At 44.1% G+C, this 25397-nt stretch overlaps 1 protein-coding gene across 3 annotated transcripts in view; it reads left to right on the plus strand.

The window, feature by feature from the left end:
* FARP1 (FERM, ARH/RhoGEF and pleckstrin domain protein 1) overlaps positions 1–25397 on the plus strand; it is a 295943-nt gene that overhangs the window by 174049 nt on the left and 96497 nt on the right. For all 3 annotated transcript variants that reach the window (XM_042929450.1, XM_042929458.1, XM_042929440.1), the window contains exon 3: positions 21877–21981. In XM_042929450.1, coding sequence (XP_042785384.1) covers positions 21877–21981 — 105 coding nt within the window. The remainder of the gene's footprint in view (positions 1–21876; positions 21982–25397) is intronic.

Here is a 25397-nt window from a genome sequence, read left to right on the forward strand (position 1 = left end):
TGGTTGATACAGTCAATGTCGTAGGAAAATTGGCTCCTAAGGTCAGTGATTTAAGGGCTAAAACAATCCTTCATTTTATTTAATTTGTAAATTTGAATTTTTGTGTAATGCTGGTTTTGAAGATGTTTTCTCAGTTCCAGGTGGCTCTTAGTTTCCATTGTGTTTTACTTTGTGGTTTGGAAAGAAAAACAAAAAGCCAAGTTTCCCCCATACTTTATCACCCAGTCTTTCATGAAGGAAATCCCATTTTCATGAGGGAATCTTGCCACATCTAATCCAGCTTGTGTGTTTTGGCAATAGGGACAAGGAGAGTACAGTTCTTGCTGCTCCTTATATAAGATTTATTTTGTAGTGGGTAACCTTGGTATTCAGAGTTTTCACATTTATTTATAACTGTCCGCAAATTATTACCAAGCCGAAATTCATGATTTGTTCATTGAGTCTAAATAGCTTGATGGAATGACTTGACATTTTCTGGAAAGAATCTATTTTCTGGTGCCTTTACAGCACTCTTTTATTAATGCCTTCAAAGGAAAAAAAAATTTTACCATCATCAGAAAAAAATAACGAAGCCCTCCCTGGTCTATTCTCCGTGGTCAAAATTTGTTGCCCAAACCTGCTATGTGTTTCTGAGCATGTAGCACAGCTTGTACCTTCATAATCAGCCCTTCCCAAACTCTCTTCCTTTATCTCTTTGGACCAGTAAAGACCCCTGGAAGTGCTGGGTCCTGATGAGCTTGTGTTGCATCCCAAGGGTCCTTGAGGCGCCATGTTTCCACCTTTCGCCATCCAGCAAAGACTCGGTGTGTCCTGACCCTCGTGACTCTTGGCTGCCTTCCTTACTCTTGGGGAGGGCATTGCCTGGTTCTGTTTATTGTCCATGCCCACCACTCTTTTTTGGGACATTGAAATTTCTTAGCCAAATTGGATAGAGAATGTGAAATGGATGCTAGTTAAAGCAAGTCAGGACACTTTGTGGTGAACCATTGAGAAATAACGAAGATTTCCCAGCCCGATGGGAAGACAACTTGTAGGGAAGTCATGTGAAGGCAAAAAATGAATAATTGCTCGCTACACAGGGGAAATTATTATGGAATAATGAACGACTACCTGGAAACCTCATCATGTTATGGGGTTTCTTTTCATACTAGAAATCCTTGAAGTGCATGATTTCTATTATTTTTGCTTGCCATGAAACTTAACACTTAAGGAAGTCAGTACTGGAGGGTGGCTCTTTTCAGAGCACCTCTTACCGGGAAATAGACTTTCCACGACGTGGCACAGGCTGAGCGGTTCCCTCTCTGCCCATTTTTTGCTCTTTTCCTGGCCTAGGAGGGATCCTGGCAGAAGTCCACAGAGATAGGTTTTCTTCGTCTCCTCCTCCAGACCCAACACTGGAGGGAAGGGAGGGGAGGCAGCAAGGCAAAGCTGTCTACTTTAGGGGAACATGCAGGCAGAATCAACAGGCCTGTGGATACCCAGAATATGTGCCTCAGGCAGGCAGTTTGTAGGGGCAGAGTGGCAGACCGCTGTCAGAACTGTTCCGTGTTAACGTCGAAACCTGGTTAGATGAGCAGTAAACCAGGACCTGGATGGTTTCAGATCTCGGGAGCGTGGAGTTCGGTCAATCATGAAAGTGAATGGGTTCTATTGAGTTACAACAATAACTTCTAAAGAACATTATTATAGTATAATTTTCATACAGAAACATGCCCAGATCACAAAATAAATACACCGTGGTGTCCACCACCCAGTCAAGTGATAGAAGATTCTCAGCACCCCCCGAAGTGATGACCCCTCTCCCCACCCCTATTATGACTTCTCGCCAAGGATAGCTACTATCCTGATTTTTCGTACCCTAGGTGAGTATAATAAATGAATTCATGATCAGTGAAATCAAATACATGTTCTTCTGCATGGGTTCTTTGGCTCGGCATTCATTATGTTGGAGAGGTTCATCTGTGGTGTGACAATAGTATATGCATATGCATCCTTGTTGCTGGAACGCCACAGTTTATTCTGCTGACAATGGGCATTCAGATCGTTCCTAACTTGGGGTTGTCCCATGTCTCGGAGTGGATTTCTGTCGCATGTTTATGGAACGGCTGAGTCTACACCTGTGTTTAGCTTAGAAATTGCTCGCGGTTTTCCAAAGTAGTGGTGTTAGCATACCTCCCAGCGGTGCTAGTTGGGTCATATCCTCTCTGATGGTTGGTATTGTCTTTCTCATAATATACGCTACAATTTTTTAAAGTGTAATGTAATACCTGTAGCATAAAACTTACCATCCTAACCATTTCTGAAGGTCAGTAGTATTAAGTGCATTCACACTGACGTGCAGCCTGTCTCCAGAACTTTTTCATCTGGCAAAACAAACTGGACCCACTTAGCAACAACTCCCCTTTTCCCCTCCCTGAGCCCCTGGCAAAGACCATCATTCTACCTTCTGTTTCTCTGAGCCGGACTATACTCGATACTGCAGAAGTGTAATCAGACAGTATATATACAGTATTTGTCTCTGTGACAGTAAAATACTTCTACAGAATAACATCTACCTGCTCATTATGCAGCTGGTAACATTATGTTGGATGCAGGGCACGTAACTTGGGTTCAGCCTCACATGCAGTATAGAATTGCAGGATATCTCGTTAGACTCAGTCACGTTATTTGTGAGCACCCAAACCACTTGACGTAGCGTGTGATGCCTTGAGGAGTCCCATCAGAGTGGAAACTTGGAGCGACTTTTCGGTGTTGGTAAGAATGACTGTAATGAATTGACGTGCCTTATTCTTCATTTGGAAAAGAGAGAAGACATTTATTCTTTTCATAAAAACAATGCACTTGGTAGTTTCCTTTCCTTTCCCTCTGGGCCAAAATTGGATCCAGTTTATGACAAATGCCAAACCATAGACCCCCATCCTTCACTTCCTTTGTAACTAATCCCGCCGATCTTCAGAGTTTTTGTTCAGATGTCTCTTTAATATCACGTTTTCAGTTCTTTCGCCTCTTGTAGAATTTAAATGGACCTAACCTGTTGTAGAATTTTCTTCTTTTTTAATTAAAAAAATTTTTTTAATGTTTGTTTATTTTTGAGAGAGAGAGTCAGAACATGAGCGGGGAAGGGGCAGAGAGAGGGGGAGACACAGAATCCGAAGCAGGCTCCAGGCTCCAGGCTCCGAGCTGTCAGCACAGAGCCTGACGCGGGGCTGGAACCATGAACTGTGAGATCATGACCTGAGCCGAAGTCGGACACTTAACTGACTGAACTACCAGGCACCCCACTTCTTTTTTTATATAAAGTGGCCAACTTCTCCAGGTATCCTTTAAATAGTTCTATAACATTGTTTTATTTGTGGGGAGGGGGGATTGTGAGTGGAAGGAGGTGTGGAAAGACCTGGGTCCTGGAATCAGCACATGTTCTCCCCAGACAGGCAGCCTGTAGTGACCATAGTAGGCAACCAGCTGTCTCCCACAAGACAAGATCTTATGCAAGATACAGATCGCTAGGCCACCTATAAGTTGTGTCGTGCAAATAATTTGTGGGCGTGTTACATAGAAACCCACACATGCATATAGATCACCATTAATTTATAGATTTGTTTTATTCCTTCTAAGCTACTGTGCCGTGTTGTGTCAAGTGATTTTACATTTTCCCAGCAGATCACAGCATCTCAGTGTTTGATGACACCCGAGAGCTTCTCTAGATACAGAATATCCTTCCTCACGTTTCGGATCTGTTAATTTTCCTTTAAAAAAGATCTAACCGTGGGCCTCCCCAGGAAGTAAGAAAAGAGCTAGAAGGTAAAGCAGGACAAGAACTGACGTCTGGGATGTGGGGAGAAGGAAGCACCATGACGTAGGAAGAGAAACCTTCTCCCCAGAGCCAGCATCTTCTCAGTTTATATTTAAACCCTGTTGGAGGAGACCGCTCATCTCTTTCCAAGACAAACAGCTATGCTATTGACTATTTTTTATTGTAGAATATTCCGTCTCTAAGCTAAAAGCCTCCTCTCTTGTGATTTTCTACTTTTCCTTAGTCTTTCGGGCCCCAGCCCGGTCCTGCGTCCACTCATTGAAACAAGAGAACGACTCTCCGTTATCAGCCCCAGTCATCATCATTTGAATGATCCTCGGTCGAACTAGATGTGATTAGGGCTGGTTTCTACTAAATCTAGGCATCCCTTACCTCTCTTCCCGAATCCCTCCCTATGGCAGCTGTTACCTGTCTGCGGAAGGACAGTGGCATAGGTGCTCCCCCTGGATGGTGGGGTTCCAGATAACGTGGGTGAAGTTCCCCTCCCGTTTTTCTTCTAATGTAGCATTTGCTTAGGTGTAGTCACCAGAAGTGTTAGTTTGAGCTGTAATAAGAGCATGCCATAAACGGGGTGGCTTATAAATGCCAGAAATTAGTCCTCACAGTTCTGGAGGCCAGGAAGTCTAAGATCGAGGTGCCGGTGTATACGCGGTCTGGTGAGAGCCCAGTGCTGATTGAGAGATGGCTGTGTGCTTGCTGTGTCCCCCCATAGTGGGAGGGACAAGACAGCTCTTGGGAATCTCTTGTATAAGGGCACTAATCCCATTCCTGAGGGCTTCACCCTCCTGACCTACCCACCTCCCAGAGGCCCTGCCTCCTAACACCATCACACTGGGGATTAGATTCCAGCACGTGGATTCGGGGAGGACACAAACATTTAGTCTAGGGCACAGTGATGCTGAGTTGATACATTTGATGCCAAAATGGGAGAAATTCTTTCCTCTGTTTCAACAATTGCCTTCCCAGGAGTACTGAGAACAGTACTCCTAGGAATACATATTTAATTTGTTTACAACATCACTGGATCCATGTTTACACTCAGGTTTCCACCAGTTTGATTAATAAAACCGTTGACCTTTGGTACTAGCTGTCTCTTGGGTGCTGTTCCCGTGCTTAATATCCGTGCCTTGTTCCTAAAAACGGAGGCTCTTGCCTGCCTCCTCGGCTTGTCGGTTAGAGTTAGGGCGGGCTGGTCGTTGTGGGAGTGGGCGGTCTTATCAACACGCTTCTAGCTTTTTCACTGTGGCCTGCTGCTGACTTCCGGGTGGAGGGTCTCACACCGAAGTCCGGGGTAAAAGGCCAGGCCTTCCCCGTCTTGCTAACCCATCTTGTACCTGGGACCTCAAAATCAGCTCCTTAATTCAGAATTACACGTGTGCGTCAAAGAGACGTTGATAAACTGGAGAAGCACCTTCTGCGACACATCCTGGGAAGATTTCTCAAGAATGTTTATCTTCATATTTGTAGCTTTTCCAGTGTGGTCTTGATAGAATGGCCCTACAAGAAAGAATTTGTGGCAGGGGATGGCATTGGTAGATGCAGCTGTTGGTTACAGTTATGGCTCCTGTTTAAAAAAGAAAGAAAAGAAAAAGCTGAAACCACCAGGCTCTCAAAGCTGGACTGTGTTCCAGAAACAGCCACAGGGCATTTCGGCAGAGAAATGCTTTTCGTGGGTTCTCGCCTGACTGACTTCCGGGCACATGGAGTTAACAAGTTAAAAAGGAGCTGCTAATGATACAATAAATGCTTTTGAAAGTTTTCCATTGGGCAATCCAGCAGTAGGTGACTGCTTTGAAAAATGAATGAAAATCAGACATAAAGTCACAAATGGCTCCCTCAGTAATGAGTAAGCACATGCTGAAGGGCATTGATGGGCACGTGTGTGCGTTGCCTGTCGTGATGTTTTTAATGTTTATTTATTTACTTGGAAGGTAGAGAGTGGGACTAGGGGAGGGGGCAGAGCAAGGGAAAAAGAGAATCTCCAGCAGGCCCTGTGCCGTCAGCGCGGAACCCAATGCAGGGCTCGAACCCACGAACCGTGAGATCAGGACCTGAACCAAAATCAAGAGTTGGATGCTTAACCAACTGAGCCAGCCAGGCGCCCCTGTCATGTTCTGTTTCTGGCTTATATTTCTGTTCCATGAAATTAATAAACCAGCTTGTCCTGTAGTATCATTAGGGAAAGATTGTTTTGCACAGGCTCAGACCTAGAGATTTAGTCCTCCTTGCTTTCTTTTCCTTTTTTTTTTTTTTTTTTAATTGTGATTAGAAACTCATAAAACTTATCATCTCGCCCATTTTTAAGTCTACAGTTTGGTAGTGTTAAGCATATTCACATTGTTGTAAAACAGACCTCCCGAACTTTTTCATCCTGCAGATCAGAAACTCTGTGCCCATTAAATAATCCTGCCAACCCCCCATCCCCCAGGCCCTGATAACCACCAATCTACTTCCTGTTGCTCTGTATTTGTTCCCCCCTTTATTTTACAAGCAGATCCACCCCCCCCCCCCAAGTCTTCTGTCCTGCTTCAGTGCAATTTGGGCTCATCCTGTCGTTAAGGGGGAAAGAACAACACATAATTGTCACAGTGGTTGTGTGAAATAGAGTGCAGGCCTGTACCCACATGTGTGGGGGGCTGTGATGAGCATTTCTTTTGGCCTGGTGGCATCACAGTTGAAAACATGTTAAAGTCATCTTGCGTGATTAAGAAATTAGACCATGAAAGGCCACTATACATTTTCAAATTGTTTTCCTGTCTCTGTGCTCCAGCATGGAGTCTAACGATCCACTTTCTAGGTAAACCTGTAAACTCACTTTCTCCTATCATGGTATATTGAATTTTCAACAGGTGACAGAATCTGTTTCAAAAAGATTCTTAGTGGGGCGCTTGGGTGGCTCCATTGGTTAAGCGTCTCTCAGGCTTTAATCTCAATGTCATGAGTTCAAGCCCCACGCTGGGTATGGAGCCTACTTTTAAAAAACGTGCTTGGGGCATCTGGGTGGCTCGGTCGGTTAAGTGTCCGACTTCAGCTCAGGTCCTGATCTCACAGTTGGTGAGTTCAAGCCTCATATCGGGCTCTGCTGACGGCTTGGAGCCTGGAGCCTGCTTCGGATTCTGTGTCTCCCTCTCTCTCTGCCCGCCCCCCCGCCCCATGCATGCACGCTCTTTCTCTTTCTCTCTCTCTCAAAAATGAATAAACACTAAAAAAATTAAAATAAAAAACTAAATTTAAAAAATGTTCTTATTGCCTTCCAGTATTTTGTTTTTAGCATCAGTGTAATTGTGTATAAGTTGGGACAAAGTGCATTTAACTGAGTGCACAGTACTGACAATGTGGTCATTGTGAATAACCCAGACTCTGGAGCAAAGGGAACATGATCTGGTTTCAGCCGCATCCGTTGCCTAGGTCGCTGCTGCAGACGAACATTTCGAGTGCTATTAAATCGTAGAGGATTGTTTTTAAAGATCATTCTTATTACTTGCTTTTGCTTTTCTCCCAATGCTGATATTAGGACACCATAGGCTGCCCGTGTTACCGGGCAGGATTTTATTTCAGAGATGTAATCGATACTCATGCTTTTTATTATATATCTTACATCTGTCTTCCATTTTCCCACCACTCACTCTGAGCACTGGTAACACTACAGAAAAATGAAGCTAATCGCTGGGATGTTCTAACTTTGAGGTTTTGGAATGAGGGGCGTGGAGCGAGCCAAAAGTTGGCGATCAGTATGAATTATCAATAGAACATGCTAACTCCAGGGTATTTTTACCAGATTGTGAAATAATCGTGTAAGAGTAAACTAGTGAACCAGCTCAAAGGAGAACGGACATTCCAGACAGTTCCACAGCACTGCTTCAGGAGCAGCAGCCCACACAACGGTGTGTATTCTCTGAGCAACATTTGAAAAAACACAGACCCTCCTTTTATTTCTCATATTTAGTTTACTCATCAAAGCTGTCTGAGGGATAAGGCAGAGAAGCCACATGGCCACTTAGTATTGGCAGTGGGACAGTTTCACGTCTGTGCATCTCTCTGTAGGCGTTTCTGTGTGTAACGGTCACATGACTAGCCTTGTTGTGCACTGAGGTACAGTCTGACATGTTTCCTCATCAACGGAATGTCTTCCTTTATTATTTCCCTTTTAATGTTTTCACCGCAGTTGGCCTTTCCAGAGTGGTTTCACCATTATGGCTTTTGGAAAATGTCCATTCTTTGAGCAACAGTTTCTTGAAAGAAAAACATATTCTCAAATTGGCCTTAGAATCTAGACCCCAGCATACAGTTGTTTTTGTTAAAGATCATGTTATTATCGTCTCTCCATGAGAATTATGAGCCATGCCCAGTGCAGAGCCAGATGTGGGGCTCCATCTCATGACCTGAGCCGAAATCAAGAGTCGGATGCTTAACTGGCTGAGCCACTCAGGCACCCCGAGAATTATGAGTTTGAAGTGATTCATTCACTCATCCATTCAGCAGATCTTTACAGGCACCTACTGTGTATCATGCCGATAGTGGGAAAGTGGGGAAAAAATGGGGGAAAAAGGGAGGTGTGGGGGCAAATTACATTTAAGTAGAGGGGTTCGGGTCAGTCCTGTTGAGAAGGTGACATTTGTGTAAAGATTTGAAAGAGGTGAGGGAATTATCCTTGAAGATTTCTGAGGAGAGGGTATTCCAGGTAGAGGGAGCAACCAGTGCAAAGGCCCTGAGGTGGGCTTTTCCCTGATATGCTGAGAACTGCAAGCAGGCCCATGTTGCTAGAGTGGAACGAGCAAGAGGGAGAACACTTGGTTGTGGCCTCAGACAGACCACAAGGGAGGATCAGATCCTGTGGGGCCTTGTTTTCCATTGTAAGGACTTTGGCTCGTACTCTGAGTTTTGAAGAAGAATCTGATTTAGTAGAAGATGACTCTTGCTGATAGAACTGACCTGAGAAACGATGTGAGAACTGTTTATATAGTAAGTCAAATGGTAATCATAAGTACAGAGGTCAAATGCAGCAGAGAAATAACCAGAAGTTGTTATGGAAAGAAATTTCCTCAGGGCACCTAGGTGGCTCAGTCGGTTAAGCATCTGAATCTTGATTTCGGCTCAGGTCATGATCTCACGGTTCATGGGTTCGAGCCCCACAACAGGCTCTGCACTGACAGCGTGAATCCTGCTTGGGATTCTTCCTCTCTCTCTCTCTCTGCCCCTCCCCTGCTTGCGCTCTCTCCCTTGTCTCCCAAGGTAAATAAATACTTTAAAAATAAATAAATAAATAAATAAATAACCAACCAAACTTTTTAAAAAAAGAAAAAAATTTCCTCAACATACTCAAACAGGTGAATTTGAAAAGAATATCATGAAAGGTAAAGCTGTGTGTTTTCCAAGTCCTTGAGTGTCATGAAGGACTGTGAGTGTGTGCATGAATCAGACTTGAGGGCTATTTTCCAAACTCTTCATGCATGTGAGACTACAGGTATGTATGGGGTTAGAGAGTGTGGATGATTTCAAGTTTCTAGGTGAGCCTCAAAATCATTGTGATACTGGAATTCGCTTCTGGAAACCGTTCCTGACTGGATCATCCTCTCTTTCTACTAGGTTTGTAGTAACTTAAAGAATCTGACATAAACCACGCAGAACGATCTTGTCTGTCAGCACTGTGGTTTATTAATACCCAAGGAGCTTGTTGTCTGATAACTTAAAGGAGAAATATGTTTAATTCACATTCTTCCAGTCTTTCTAGTCAACTGTCCGTCTAGTAGAATAGGATATGCTCTCTATACTTTTGCTGTATATTAGGAGCTTCTTTTTCCTAGGTCTAGGGTCTGTGTGCTTGTATTTTGTCTTACTCTAGCAAGTTGCTGACCTGTCATCAACAGCGGACACACAGAACTGTTGTGCTTTTTAGGGCTTTCTAGTTTGTCCATCATACAAAATTCCATCCCCCCTTCCCCTTATTTCCATGATCTCATTCCTCATCCCCTCCTCAGAAGATTTTGGAATATAACAGAAAGTATATGTTTTATCTTACAGTGGTTAATTTGTAGTAAGGCTTAAAACTACTTAAGGGAGTTTTCATGACTACCAAAAGTTGGAAATAACTTGGCGAAGCCTTCAACTACAAATGAAGCCTCATGTTATGTGCTGGATTGGTGCCTGACATTATATGTGTCAACCTGATTAAATTCTCAGAACCACCTCATTAAGGGGTATCATTAGTCCATTACCCAGATGGGACAGTCAGTGCCCAGGCCATGTAACTAGCTTGGGCCACGTAACTGGTAAATGGCAAGTAAAGCATTAAAGTTCTGTCTTGATGACTCTGGATCCCTCCCCCATTCTGTGCTGCTCTCAAATGTAATCTCACACATTTTTAAAAAAATGTTTTTATTTTATTTTTGAGAGAGAGCATGAGCAGGGGAGGGGCAGAGAGAGAGAAACAAAACATCTCAAGTGGGCTCTGCACTGACAGTGCAGATTGAGCGCTCAAACTCACAAACCATGAGATCATGACTTGAGCCGAAGCCACCCAAGCACCCCTCACACATTTTTATACCTAGTAGTAATAGCTTCATCAGCTGTAAATGAGGCAAAAGCTAGGTTTCTTTCTTTATAATCATAATGTATACTTTGTTTATAATGAAAATGCTCTCTATAGGGCCTTTTTCTCCCCCCATTTTGCCCCTCCCTATAGTGGATTGTTTGTACTTTTGGATATTTTCCCATATTTTTCTACTGTTTGAAAATACACAACTTAAAATTCACCATCTTAAGCATTTTTAAGTGTATAGTTCAGTGGCATTAAGTGCATTCACATTGCTGTGCAACTATCACCACCGGCCATCTCCAGAACTCTCTTCATCTTCCCAAACTGAACTCTGTACCCCCAAAACAATAGCTCTCCATCCCTACTTCACCTCCAACCCCTGGGAGCCACGATTCTACTCTCAGTCTACTTTCTGTCTCTGTTGGATGCCTTTTGTTACCTTTGTTATATACTTGTAAGTTTCTTTTCCCTAAGTCTGGAGTCTCTGTGCTTACTTTAATCGGAGCTTTGCAGTTTTTCAGAAGAGGAGAAGTACGGTTGACCCTTGAACAATGCAGGGGTTAGGGGCGCCAGCCCCCTCTATAATTGAAAATCTGCCTATGACTTTTGACTTCCCCAAAACTTTACTAGCCTACTGTTGACTAGAAGCCTTACAGATAACAAACAATTGGGTGTTATGTACTTTGTATATTCTATGTATTATATACTGTATTATTATAATAAAGTAAGCTAGAGGAAAAAAAGTAAGAAAATCGTAAAAACATATAGTACTGCACTGTATTCATTGAGGAAGTCTACATATAAGTGCACTCACAAAATTCAAACCCAAGTTGTTCAAAGCTCACCCGTACTGATTCTGACCTCTTCTGCAGATAGGCAAACCTGGAGCCAGAGCTCACTCATACCCCCAATCTCTTAGGTGCTTAATAGGATATTAAACCTGAAAAGTACTTGAAAAAGAATGAAAAGTAGATAGTACTATTTGGGAGGTTTTCTGGGGACTCCAGAGCTGAGAATTCTTCAAGTGTCCTGAAAGCTGAATTTTCACATCACACTTCGGCTTACATATTTTTAATTTAAAAGCCTTATGCATAAAAAATAATTTGAAAACCCTTTTTCAGGGGCTCTTGGGTGGCTCAGTCTGTTTACCATCCAACTCTTGATTTCAGCTCAGGTTGTGATCCCAGGGTGGTGGGACTGAGCCTGGCATCAGGCTCTGTGCTGAGCATGGAGCCTGCTTGCTATCCTCTCACTCTCTCTACGCCTCTCCCCTGCACACCTCCCCCCTTAAAAAAAAAAAAAATCTAACAAAAAAATAAAACCCTTTTTCAGGATGAGAAAATGTTCCCATTCTCCCCTAACTGAAAAACATTAAAAATATTTTCTGTTGAAAGTATCTGCAAAGATTTAAAATAATTTTTCTTTCATTTAATGTTCCTGGAGGTTGTCCAAGAACCTTGGACATTGGCTCTTGAGGGGAAGGCTGTGTTTAAAAAACATGGTAGAAGAAATCTGCCTGCACGTGAAGAGAATTGAGAACCCAGAATCACATATGTTATTCGGTGGCTTTGTTTTACAAAGTCTTCACCCTTCTGTTCAAATGTGAAGCTAAATTCAATAAAATATTTACTTTCCATCTTACTTCGGAATAATAATTTTAGAGGCTAAGTGCATGGTATCAGGTGTATTTTGAGAAAGTTCAGGCTCCGTGCACTGAATGTACTTTTGAGGCTTAATTAGACCACTGAGCCCAAGGAGAAAGATGCCAAACTAAATAGACATAAGGAAAATGCAAGAAGTTTTCTTTTTGCTGGGAAAGGTCTAATGCTTTCCTCCAGCAGTCCTGATCTGGTTTGTACTTCCCTTATTCGTTATTTGTGTGATATTTTATTCCCTGGCTAATGGGTTTTTTTTAAAGTCAAGATTATTTTATTTCAATAAATTTTGGAATTTTTTTATTCGTCTATTTTTTTTTTTTTTTTTTAACGTTTATTTATACTTGAGAGACAGAGCACTAGCAGGGGAGGGGCAGAGAGAGATAGGCACAGAATGTGAAGCAGGCGCCAGGCTCTAAGCTGTCAGCACAGAGCTGGATGCGGGGCTTGAACCCACAATCGGGAGATCATGACCTGCGCCCAAGTCCAGTAATTCACTGACTGAGCCACCTAGGCGCCCCCATTCATCTACTTCTGAAAGTGATCAAAAAACAACAAATCGCCCAGGGTCAAAAGCAGAGAAACCTGGCACTAGGAGGAGCCCAGTTCTCCGCAAACATTTTTCATATCTTGCTCACTGCGTTGTGGGATTGCAAGAAAGCACTAGAAAGCCTCCGCCGTGCATGCGCACATCAAGTCTTGGTGCCAAGGGAGAAGGGGAGTGACTTCTGTACTAACGACGCCGCGGTTGCAACGTAGCTAAATTACAGCCAGGGAGCTGAAAGCACCCGTTCTCTTCCCAGCCTGGCGTCGGGACTCTGAAATCCAATCTGAAGTGTGTTTAATGAGCGTTCTGATCACTGAGGCTCAGTGCGGAGGGGAACAACGAGTGCAGTGTGCCCGCGCAGACAGTTGCGGCCACCCTTGGAGCCACCGAGGGAGGAAGAATCGCCGCGTTTGTGGACAAGGAGATGGGCAGGCCTAAACATTTAGCTCCTTTCTCCCAGAATGAAAGCTTTGTCCCAGCGCCCAGACTTGGCTTTTAAAGTTGTAGTTCCCGTTCTTGCTCTGGCCGGTGTTTCACAGCAATGGTGATCACGCTGTCTGCTGATGAGGCTGCCGCCATGTTTCCTGTTGGGCGTTTGAGTCCTTTGCTTCCTTCCCCTCCCCATCATCATAGTTCTTACCCGGTAGAGTTTAGTGAGTACTAGATCCCGTCCTAAGTGCTTGGGGTGTAGTGAGTCACGTGAGCCTCACCACAGCCCTGTACAGTGGTTTGGTCATCAGGCCCATTCTGCAGAAGAGCTAACCGAGGCCCAGAGAGTCACTGGCCCCAGGTCACACCGCCATGGAGTGGAGATCCAGGATTTGCAAGAAGGCAGATGTTTGCATTCTTAATAAGAACATTATGCTGCCTCTCTGCGTCATCCAAGGGCTGGAGAAACAGCATGAGAAACCTCTCCCACACTTCAGTTGTCTGATTTCTGTGTTAGTCCTGCCTTTGCAGTGGGAGATCATGGTTGGCTTATGTGACACTCACACCAGCTTCCAGGGGCTCTGTCCTACCACGGTCCTGTTAACTATCACGTGGGCTCCCAACCCTCTTTAGTGCCACCAGCTATGGCCCGTGTAAAGTGTGGGCCTCTTTCCTTGGTTTTATCAGCAAGTTTTCTCTAGGACAATTTGAGTCCTCAAAATTACAAGTGTAGGTCTTGAAAGGGGTGAGAGGGAAATGGAGAGCCTGGGGGACTCCATGGTTAGGAGCAGATTCTCAGGACTGGGTTTGAATCCCAGCTCCACAGTGAGAGAGCCTGACCTTGGCAAGTCTGTGTCCTTCTGCCTGGAATGCCTCAGGGCCTGCAGCTTAGGGAGTTACAGGTGTGCAAATAATGTGTTCCCTCTGTCCCCGGGGTGAGTCCCCAGGGAGCTGCATCTGGCCACCAGTGTCTTTGTTTACTCCAGCTGTTCATCCAGCCGTTATTATTGATGTCCGTCCCGTAAGGGGAAATGGTAGGGACTCTGTTCTGGCTTCTCGTGTGCCATCAAGAAGTTCTGTGCCCTGCTTATGATATACCATACTTTGCTTCTCTCTCATGACATTTGGAATCTTCTTTTCACTCTTTGGGTTCCATAATTATCCGGATAGTTGTCTTGAAATGGATAGTGCTCATTCATTCTGGGACATGCTCTCTGGCCCTTTGCAATCTAGAAAGTTCTCCCCTTGCATTCTGGAGAATTTCCCTACATTTGTGCTTGTATAATTTTGCTTTGCTCTTGGATCTGTCTAGATGGCCCATCGCCCAGAGGTTGGAACTCTTGGACTGAGCCCACAAATGCCCCGTGCCCGTGTCTCGTTGCCATCTCTTGGCCATGAGGTCTCGTTTTGGGGGGTTTTCAACTATATCTTTAAACTCTCCCAGTGCAATTTTTATTTCTGCGCTGTGTTTTTTTTTTTTTTATTGCTAAGAGCTCTTGTTATCCAAATATTCCTTATGATAACCTTCTGGGTTTGTTGGCTTTTTGTTGTTGTTGTTGTTGTTGTTGTTTTAGTTACAAACTCTTAGCTATATGGGGATCCAAATTACAGTGTTTTAACAAGTGTTTTCCTCTAGCCTGCAATATCACAAGTACCTGGCCTCTCCCACTTCGGACCCTTTGCGGGACTCTGTGTAATGTAGCCGTTTCCCTATTGCAGAGTCTCCCTCTGCTCTGTAATTAGATTTTAGCATCCTTGTCTGTCATCTTCTAGAATTTGGGGGGAATCTCTCACTTGCTGTCTCTTGTCTCACTTTCTCTGTTTTCTGTGAATTTATTCCTCTTTTTCCTTTTTTTCCCCTCTCTCACTGTTCTTTTTTAAGCGGGGTTTCTGAGTGTAGTGGAGACACATGTGTTCAGTCGGCCATTTTTAGCCACAGACTGACATTCTTTCCATCGTTTATATTAAGCTGTGTCTGGCAGCGGCCTTGTGCTAAATTTTCTAAGAAAAACATGCATTTATGGACAGTTAGGTGGGTTCCTGTGGAATTTCTCAAATTGTACTGTCCTTGAACTTCTGCCTCATTGGCAGCTCCTGAGTGTGTGCAGAGGGGCTAGGACAGGGTGGTACCCCGGGGCGGGCTGCTGGGGTGTTGGGAACGCGTGTGAGCTCTGTGCCCTTCGGGCCTGGCTCCGCCCCTCTGATTTCACGGCTGGAAGGGTCTCAGAAGAGAGTATTTCTTAAAAAGGATTTCAGTTCCAGAACAACACTCACATCTAGAGCAACCACGGTAAAAAGAGGAGCCTCTTTTAACATCAAGAAAGATTAATTACCTTCCATAATTCGTCTAGCACTTGCTGAATATATTTGATTATCAAGTTAGAGAAATTTTGAAGGCCAGGGGCTTTGTTATTCCAAACCCACTTATTGGGTGGTGGTTTCCTTGTAGTCTCTTCCAAAGGGACCATGCTGGCTGGATGTGACTGCATTGTCCCCGCCCCCTTGTGGCTAAGAGGGGAGTAACAGCCCTACAGAAGGTGGTTGTATAAGTTTGCTAGGGCTGCGGTAACAAAGTCCCGCAAACTGGGTGGCTGAAAACAACTAATTGATTCTCCCACAGTTCCGGAGGCTACAAGTCCAAACTCAAGGTGTCATCAGAGCCATGGTCCCTCCAAGACTCTGAGCAGAATCGTTTTTTGCCTCTTTTCAGCTTTGACGGGGTGGGAGGGGGGGCGGGGGGATGTTAATCCTTGATGTTCCCTGCTCATAACCACATCATTCGGTCTCTGCCTCTGTTATCACATGGCATTCTCCCAGTGTCTGTCTTCACACCGTTTTCTTTCAAGGAGCCAGTCATATTGGGTTAAAACCCATGCTAATGGCCTCATCTTAACTTGATTTTATCTCAAAGACCCTGTTTCCGAATAAGGTCATGTTCACAGATGCTGGGAGATAGGACTTCAGCATATCTTTTTGAGGGACACAATTCAACCCATACCCATAGGTTTGGCTTTTTTTTTTTTTTTGGCTATGGTTGACTCTCAAGTTTAGCCTTGATGTTAGCCTCGAGCAGAAGTCAGAGAGACCACGGAGCCAGCCTGCCTGCCCCACGTGTGGAGGATCCACAGGTCACTCAGTAGCAACTCATCGACTGGCAGGTGACTGGCACCTTGCTACTCAAAGCATAGTCTTTGTAGCAGCAGCAGCCGCAGCCCTGGGGGCCTGTTAGAAATGCAGATTCTCGTGCCTCACCCCGTCCCTCCAGAATCAGCACCTGCAGCTTGTTAAGGTCTGCAGGTGATTGACAGGCACGTAAGTCAGAAGTGCTCTTCTGAATCACCTCCAGCAGGGATCCTTGGCATGGCCTCTGCCCTTGGGGACATTGGCACGCAGCCTGCTGATGTGGTAGCCAGGTTTTGTATCGCATGACATTGCAGAGGCATGCCTTGGGGGGTGGAAAATGGCTCCTCCTTCTCAATGTCAACTCCCTCCCCTGCCGTTAATTCTATAAATTAACATTTTCCCTACACAGCAGAAGCAGCAATACTTGAGAACTTGTTCTTATGTGTCAGGGCCTTTGCTAATAACCACTTTGCAATCACAGTTTTGAGTCTTACATTGATCCTGGGAGATGGATGATAATGTCTCCAGTCCTATCATGACTCGTGTCCTGTGGACTGAATTCTGCTCCCCTGCCCTCAGTTCATAAATTGAAGCCCTAACTTTTATTGTGGCCATATTTGGAGTAAGGTAGTAATTAAGGTCAAATGAAGTCATAGAGGTGAAACCCTGATCGAAAAGGATTAGTGTTTTTCTAGGAAGAGACACCGGAGAGGTCTCCCTCTCCCCTCTCCCCCTCCCCCTCCCCACATAGCACTTACCATATATTTAGCTGGTTGTTTGTCTGTAGCCCCAACTCAGGGATACTTGTATCGATTTCTGTTCCTTCGGCACTTAGCCCAGCGCGTGTGTGTGTGTCTCTCAAGCCCCGTGTACTTAGTACATCCCCCCACCTGGCCAAAAACTAGCAACGGGCCATGAGGGAATCTGCAGTGTTCTGATGCCCTAAGATTAGACTTGTTGAGGGTTGGTGGGTTATAGGACTTTGGATAATATTCTAATAGGTATTCATGGTAAGAAAAAGGGGGCCGAAGGCCTTTGAGAGAAGCCATTCTCTGCTGGATCAGAGCGTGCCCTGGTTGTCATGGTTACGTTAATCCTAAACCAGGAAGGGGGGGAAAAAAAAACACTTCCAGAAACAGCTTTCTGAAACCTCAGCAGATGCAAAATTTTTAAAACCTAGTCAAACATTATCTTTATAGATTTGTGTCTATGAGATTGTTTCTGAGAGGTTAGAACCTTAGCTTGTCTCAAGTATAGGGGAAATCATTTGTTCAGATGCTTTGAGGAATTAGGGAGAGAGAGGAAAATACCACACACCCCCCACCCCAGAAAAAATTGTCTTTATTCTTTTGGAGGAGAAGAAAAATACTCCCACATAAAACTTTATGTAATAGAAATAGCCTGAGGGCATAGATATATTTTTAAACACAATACAATACAAATACAATACAAATACAATAAACTAGAGCAGCTTTGATTCAGTTTTTAGTACCTTAAAACCAAATGTGAATGTTCATACTATTTGTTATTCAATATTTAGTGGCCAGACATTCTCCAAGAATGCGAACCTCTTCCGAAAATGTACTCTTATAGATTCTATGAAAAGCCCATTCAAAATGGAGAAAATGAACATGGACGCCGAGTTTGAAATCAGCCACATTGTTTGTGCGCTGGGCTAAAATTCAAATGCCTTTTGCAGCATCATTAAAAGTAGCCAATAAGAAAAATGTGATTATGTAGTTTCGCTAATTGCTGATTTGTTCTCCAGGATGAAACATATAATTACTATTTGGTGTCTTTTCTGTAAGGCTCACATGTCTAGAATACTTTAATCAAGACTGGCTAAGTATGGGGCTGGCCAGATTGACAGTTTCTTAGAGGCTGTGGGAGTCTTAGAGATCTGTTTCCTCCCCTCCAATACTAACACTTGGTGATCATTAACACAACTCATTTGTCATAAGATCCTTTCCATGTTAAACTTCCTAACATATGTAAGTTTTCAAATGATGTGTAAATTACTTGGTTTCCCTTCCTTGTGTAATGTAGCTTGTACAGCATTGAATAGGATTGTGTGTGTATGTCTTTTGTATTCTTTTAATGTTTATTTTTGAGAGAGACCGAGCCTGAGAGGAGGAGGGGGAAAGAGAGAGGGAGACACACACAGAGTCCAAAGCAGGCTCCAGGCTCTGAGCCATCAGCACAGAGCCCGATGCGGGGCTCAAACCCACCAACTGCGAGATCATGACCTGAGCCAAAGTTGGACGCTTAACCAGCTGAGCCACCCAGGCACCCCGAATTGTGTGTGTGCGTGTCTTAAAGTAAGTCCCCCTTTGAGAAAATACCTTTATGGTTCAGTCTTTCTCAAGGTCTCTGCTTCATGCTTTGCTAGCTTTATCCATGCTGTTGCCTCCTCCTCCTCTTCACACTTCATCAGCTTATTTCTAGATTTGTGTTAGCAAAAGGGGTTGCGCTTTTATAGCTCTTTGAACCCCATTACTGGCTTCCAGCGCAAAGCCTAACCCAAATGCAAAATCTGTGGTACTCCAGCAACGTTCATTTCATGCCAAACACGTAAAAGGTCTCTTTGCACTGAGAAATTGTAACAAACGTTGGGTGCACACACATAGGTGTTCACTCTCTCTCCCCGTGTGATCAGGCCTTCGCAGCCACTCTTCCAGGAGCTAGTCCTGCGCCTCAGTATAACGTTCTAAGAAGAACTCATTTTCTTGTTCTTAAAAAAGTTGAAACTGATTCTACAGTGCATCACAGCTATTTAAGGATGTGAACCCCATCCTCAGTTACTTTTTCTGTTTTTTCTCTTCTGCATTTTTAAAAAACATTTTGTTTTGTTTTGTTTTAGAGAGAGCGTGCGTGAGCAGGGAAGGGGTGGAGGGACAGAGAGAATCTTAAGCGGGCTTCATGCTCAATGAGGAGCCCAGTGTGAGTTCCATCCCATGACCCCGGGATCATGACCTGAGCCAAAATCAAGAGTCAGATCCTCAACCGACTGAGCCACCGAGGCATCCCTACATTTTTTTATTGTGATAAAATATATATAACGTAACATTTACCATTTTAGCCATTAAGTATACAAATTCAGCGGCATTAAGTATATTCACAGTGCTATGCAACCAACACGACCATCCATTTTACACACTGTGATGTGATTCTGAACAAAATTACTCTTAGAGTGAAGTTCAAAAATGTGCATTGGAGACAAGCATTGAGGAACAATGGGGCAGACTGTAGGAGTAAATTCACCGCAGGAAGTAAAGGAGGGATGATCTTTCTTAGAGAATGGAAGTGAAATCTCTTCCTCCTTTTATTTACTTTTTTATTTTAGAGAGTGTGTGAGCAGAGAGGAGGGCCAGAGGGAAAGAGAGAGAGAATCTTAAGCAGGCTCCATGCTCAGTGCAGAGCCGGATTTGGGCTCGATCCCACAACCCTGGGACTATGACCTCAGCCAAAATCAAGAGTCGGATGCTCAACCAACCGACTGAGCCACCCAGGCACCCCTCTTTTCCTTCTTTATTAGACATTACTGTTTTTCACATTTCCTGCCATCAGTTCACGTGAAACGATTCTGCCAGAGACCCTTAAACCAGGCACTCAAAGAGCCTAGTGAGTTTGGGATTATCCATGGAGAATATTGTATACCTTCAGATAGCTCTGGCTATCTTCTGTATTTCCGTGATGAGGAATATGGGAATATATAAAGTGGCATCTGTTTAAAAAAATGCTTAACCTCCGGACACTGAAGCACCTTTGACGCCTCCTCGGGTCATGCCTGGCCAGGCTAATGGACATGCCCATCACTGAATTAGTCAGGCTCTCTTACTGACCATTGGTCTCCTGAGTTGCTAATTGGTTCCTAACATGTTCTGCTCTTCTCAGAGGGAAGGTGGAAGTATAAAAGCAGTAACTGTAGAGGACTGTGTTTTTGAAACATTTTTCTTCCGTGTGAAGAAACGTTTGATCCGTGTGATGGAATTGGATCCATTTTACTAGCGGGTCGTTAGGAATCCACCGGGCAGTGAAGAGAAACCAAGGCATTTAGGGTAGAAATTGGGGTCTTATATATCACATTCCCTTTTCCTGTAGGTTCAGTATATAGAAAATGCATGTATAGTATTGATTTCAGCTGGCATTTGAGTGTCAGGTGCTTTGCTGGCCAATAAGAATATAAAGGTGAACTATAAAGTAGCCCAGAATTTAATTGGAGAGACAGGCTTGTATATACTTAACCATATATAATACTGTGGAATGAGTAAGTTTTATTCATCTGTTCATCCACTTCAAAATTGGTCAGTCTTTAGGCTCTGTGGATACAGAGATTAATAAAATGCGCTCTTACCTTCAGCGTGGGTGTCGTATGGATGAGAATTTGCGCAAAGTGCTAGGGGAACCTAAGAAAGAAAGCCATAATTTCTGCCTTATTTGTGGAGGAAGGGAAAAGGAACAGGGACTGGGGTTCCACTTCCACAAAAAGAACACAGAATCATGAGCTGAAAACTTCTGTCCATACAAAACCCACACATAAATATTTATGGCAGCTTTCTCCTCCTCCTCCTCCTCCTCCTCCTCCTCCTCCTCCTCCTCCTCCTCCTCTTCCTCCTCCTCTTCCTCCTCCTCTTCCTCCTCCTCTTCCTCCTCCTCTTCCTCCTCCTCTTCCTCCTCCTCTTCCTCCTCTTCCTCCTCCTCCTCCTTCTAAATATAATTTATTGTCAAGTTAGCTACCATACAGTGTGTATAGGGTGCTCGTGGTTTTGGGGGTAGATTCCCGAGATTCACCGCTTACTTACGACACCCAACACTCATCCCAACAAGTGCCCTCCCCAATGCCTATTTTAGCAGCTTTCTTCTTAATTGCCTAAACTGGGGTGGTAACCAAGATGTCGTTCAGTGGGTGAATGGATAAATAACCTGTGGTACATTCACACAAGGGAATATTATTCAGCAATAAGAGAAATGAACTAGGAAGCCACGAAAAGACATCTAGGGACCTACGTGCGTGCTGCTGAGCAACAGAAGCCAATAGGAAAAGGTTACGTACCGTACGATTCCAAACGTATGACGTTCTGGAAGAAGTGAGACTGGAGACAGTAGGAAGACCAGTGGTAGCCAGGAGTTCGGAGAAGCGGGGGAGGGTTGACTAGATGGCACATGGTGGATTCTTAGGATGGTGAAACTATCCTCCTTGATCCTGTGATAGTGTCTCCATGATATTACATGTTAGGATACACAATATTACATGTTTGTCAGGAAGTATAGAACTGTACAATGCAGAGTGAACCCTAATGCCAACTGTGGACTCTGGGTGATGATAATGTATCAGTGTTGGCTCAATATTTGTAACCACTGTACCACATGGATGCAAGATTAAGAATAAGGGATTCTATGTGTGTGGTGAGAAGAGCGATGTTGGAATTCTCTGTACTTTGTCTTCAGTTTTCTGTAAATCTAAAACTTCCCTAAAAAATAAAGTCTATTTCTAAAAAGGGGGTGGTGCCTGGGACCGTGCTGGGGAGAAAATGGCAGAGAATTATCATCTAAGTGTGAAAACAGCCTGGAAAAGGCTCAGAGGTATGCGGCCGGGGGTCTGGTGATCAGGCGGTCAGGGTTCTGGAAGGTGGATGGCGGCAAGCTGAGAAAGGTTGAAGATTCAGGAATGAAGAAGATTCAGGAATGAAGAGGCTTCTGGTGGTGGGAGCCATGGTTTGTTCTCATATCTGCCTGTCTCAGAGGGGGTGACTCCTGTTGTTTCTGTTTCCAGCAAAGAGCCCCTGGGAAAGTGTTGCTGGATGCAGTTTGCAACCACCTCAACCTCGTGGAAGGGGACTATTTTGGCCTCGAGTTTCCCGACCACAAAAAGATCACGGTAAGTGATGGGAAATTAATGTTGATATTTTACCATCTGTTCAGCTTGGGAAAGGAGAGGAATCAGTCTGGTTCTTTGGCCATGCATACATGTCCTAGAAGAAAAACAGCCAGAAGGCCCTTGTTAAACTGTTTTGAAAGTACTATGTACATAGGATTAGCAAGTTCAAAGAGCTTGATGAACACCAGCTCCCTCTGACCCTTTTCCCTTGCCTGTCCCTCCAGAAACCACCATTACCAGTTGCTTCTGTACCCTTCTAATAAAAGTCTGCTTATGTGTCTGTACACACACATTTTTTTTAAGTTTATTATTATTATTATTATTTTTTTGAGAGAGAGAGAGAAAGAGTGAGAGCAGAGAAGGTGCAGAGGGAGAATTCCAAGCTCTGAACTCTCAGTACAGAGCCCAATACTGGGCTGGATCCCATGAACCTCAAGATCATGACCTGAGCTAAAATCAAGAGTCTGACGCTTAACTGACTGAGCCACCCAGGAGCCCCACACGCATACTTTTGAAACACACTAATGTGTGGAAACAACATATAATGACATGTACCTTACACTCTACTTCAGTTAATGTATCATGAAGATCTCTTCTTTCCCATGCATAGAATCCCCTGCCTTCTTCTCCATTGCACGCTATTCCGCTGAATAGACATGACCGTGATTTACATCTGTTGTAGATGATGGGGTACTTAGTTTGTTTCTAGTCTCTTGCTTTTACAACAAAGGAAGCTACCGCAAGTACACTGAAGCTTACGTTCAAGTTTCAGTATGTGGGATCCAAGGGCATGGGGTTGCCTAATCCATAGGTTTGATCATTGTAAAATTTGAAAAATATGTCATGCTCTTTACAAAGGTTTCACCCATTTGAACCCAAAAGTTAGAACATAGCTTATTGTTCCTTTTGTGTTTTGGCTAATGGCACTTTCTTAAGGCTGTATCTGATTCTTGTATTAGACACTCTATGCAACTATAAGTTCATTGACTGTATTTCTGTTTATTCTTCCATTCTGTATACAGAGTAGCTAGGACTTGCTAGCCACTGCTCCAGGGATCCGGTAATTAAGGTGCAGGGAATGTATGATCCAGGCGGGGTGTCAAGCTTAGTCAGTGACCAGCACAGGGCATGTGACAGGTGTTTTCCATTGGAGCCAGGGAGCATTGGGCAGTGGGGGTAACAAATAACATTGGTGTTCAGGAAATCCTTCCCAGATACTACAAAGCTGAGTCCCATGAGGCCAGTAGGAGTTGACCTAATAGAAAGAGTGTTCCATGGAAGCCTAGGTGTCTCAGTTGGTTAAGCATCCAACTTTGGCTCAGGTCATGATCTCACGGTTCGTGGGTTCGAGCCCCGTGTCGGGCTCTGTGTTGACAGCTCAGAGCCCAGAGCTTGCTTCGGATTCTGTGTCTCCCCCTCTCTCTCTGCCCCTTCCCCACTCGTGCTCCCTGTCTCTCTCTCAAGAATAAATAAACATTAAAAATAATAGAATGTTCCAGTGAGAGGGGGGACCCATGTATAAAGAGCAGAAAACAACCTGCAGGAACGTGCAAGGAAGGCTGGGGGTGACAGGTAAGGAGGAGAGGCTCAGGTGAAGGAGGTGAGAAAGAGGAAACTGAAAAGTAGGCAGGGAGCCACATCTCGAAGGACTTTTATACCATTGTCCAGTAAAAATAAAATATGAGCCATGTATGTAATTTCACATTTTCTAGCAGTTTTGTTTAAAAAAAAAAAGTGAAATTAAAAGTATTTGTAACTTAATGTAATACGTCCAAAACCATTACCATTTCAACATGTGATCAGGAGCAGAAACTATGAATAAACTATTTCACATTTTTTCATGCGGAGCCTTTGAGTCTGGTGTGCATCCAACACAGACCCTCTTGATTCATGCCATCCGCATTGCAGGTGCTCAGGAGACACGTGTAGCTAGCGGCTATTGTGTGGGACAGCACAGTTCTGTACCAAGCTTGTGTGTTTGGGAAGCTGTCTGTGTGTTTTAAAGGGAACATGGTATGATCTGGTTTATGGTTTAGAAAGAGGACTGGGCTGGACTGCAATAGGAAAAGACTAGAATCAGGAAGGCCGTTAGGGGTTTGCTGTGTTTCTGGCTGGAGGCGTAGCGGCAAGGGATTACGGGAGAACCGAGGTGGTGGGCTGGAGCGAGATGGGTGGATTCAAGAGGTTTTGGAGGAGGAGGTGGTTGGGGATGTGGCTGAATGGATGGGCTTGTGAGAGAAAGCAGGCTCAGAGCAGCTGGGTTTTCCAGCTTTGCCATCTGGGGGACAGTGGTACCAATCGCTGGGGATGAAAGCCTCACCATGTCTGGGAAGAGATAAAGACAATGAGTTCCATCCCAGACATGAGGACTTGGGGGTGTCAGTGGACATCCCAGTGGAGACATCCAGTGGGCAGGGCCTGTGGGTGTATTTTCCAGAGCACAGGAAAGAGATGTGAGCTGAAATAGAGATTTAAGACTCATAGGACTATTTTTTTAATTAAATGTTTATTTTGAGAGAGAGTGTGTGCGTGCACACAAGCAGGGGAGAGGCAGAGAGAGAATCCCAGCCAGGCTCCTCAGTGTCAGCATGGAGCCCGACGCAGGGCTCAATCTCATAAACTGTGAGATCATGACCTGAGCCGAAATAAAGAGTTGGACGCTTAACTGACTGAGCCACTCAGGCTCCCCCGCAAGATTATTTTAAATATTAATTGAAGTTCTGAAACTGGATGAGAGCGTAGAGAGTAGAAAGGAAGCCAGCGTGGAACACCAGCATTTAAGGGATGGACAGAGAGGGAAGAACTCTCATAGGAGGTGCAGATGGGGAGGAGGAAAACCAGGAGAGGGACTCGTCACAGCAAAGGAAGAGAGTGTTGCGAGGAAGACATACACAGGAGGCGAGTGGGTAGATGGTGAATGAACCAATCTGTCACATACCTAAAAGTGGGTGTGAATAGTGTTTTCTCAGCTTATTCCTGTCTCCAAATACTCTTCGCCATTTCCTCATACTTAAATTAAACTTTAAGCCTCCCTGACTCCCAGTCCTTTTTCATATGGCGCATGACCACAGATCGGCCAAATCTAATTCTGCATTCTATTTATCCAACAAATTTCTTGTGCCTACACGGCCTCAGTCCTCATACTTTATATCATGGAAGACACGTGATACAAAGTGACAGCAAGAGGAGGTTATGGTTTCCATTCATTAGAAGTGCACAGCTTGAAAGAGAAAAAAAAAAAGTGCACAGCTTGGTAAGAGAGACAAGGAAACAAATAATTACAATACCGTGTTGTAAGTTCTATGGAACATTGTTTCATAAACTTTTTTTGTGTTAAAATAATGATTCTCCGAACACTGGAGGATATGCTATCTCATTATTTCTAACACCTTTGCCTGAATTACTACAAGGTCCTA

Source organism: Panthera leo, chromosome A1, assembly GCF_018350215.1.
Source record: "Panthera leo isolate Ple1 chromosome A1, P.leo_Ple1_pat1.1, whole genome shotgun sequence".
Taxonomy (NCBI): domain Eukaryota; kingdom Metazoa; phylum Chordata; class Mammalia; order Carnivora; family Felidae; genus Panthera; species Panthera leo.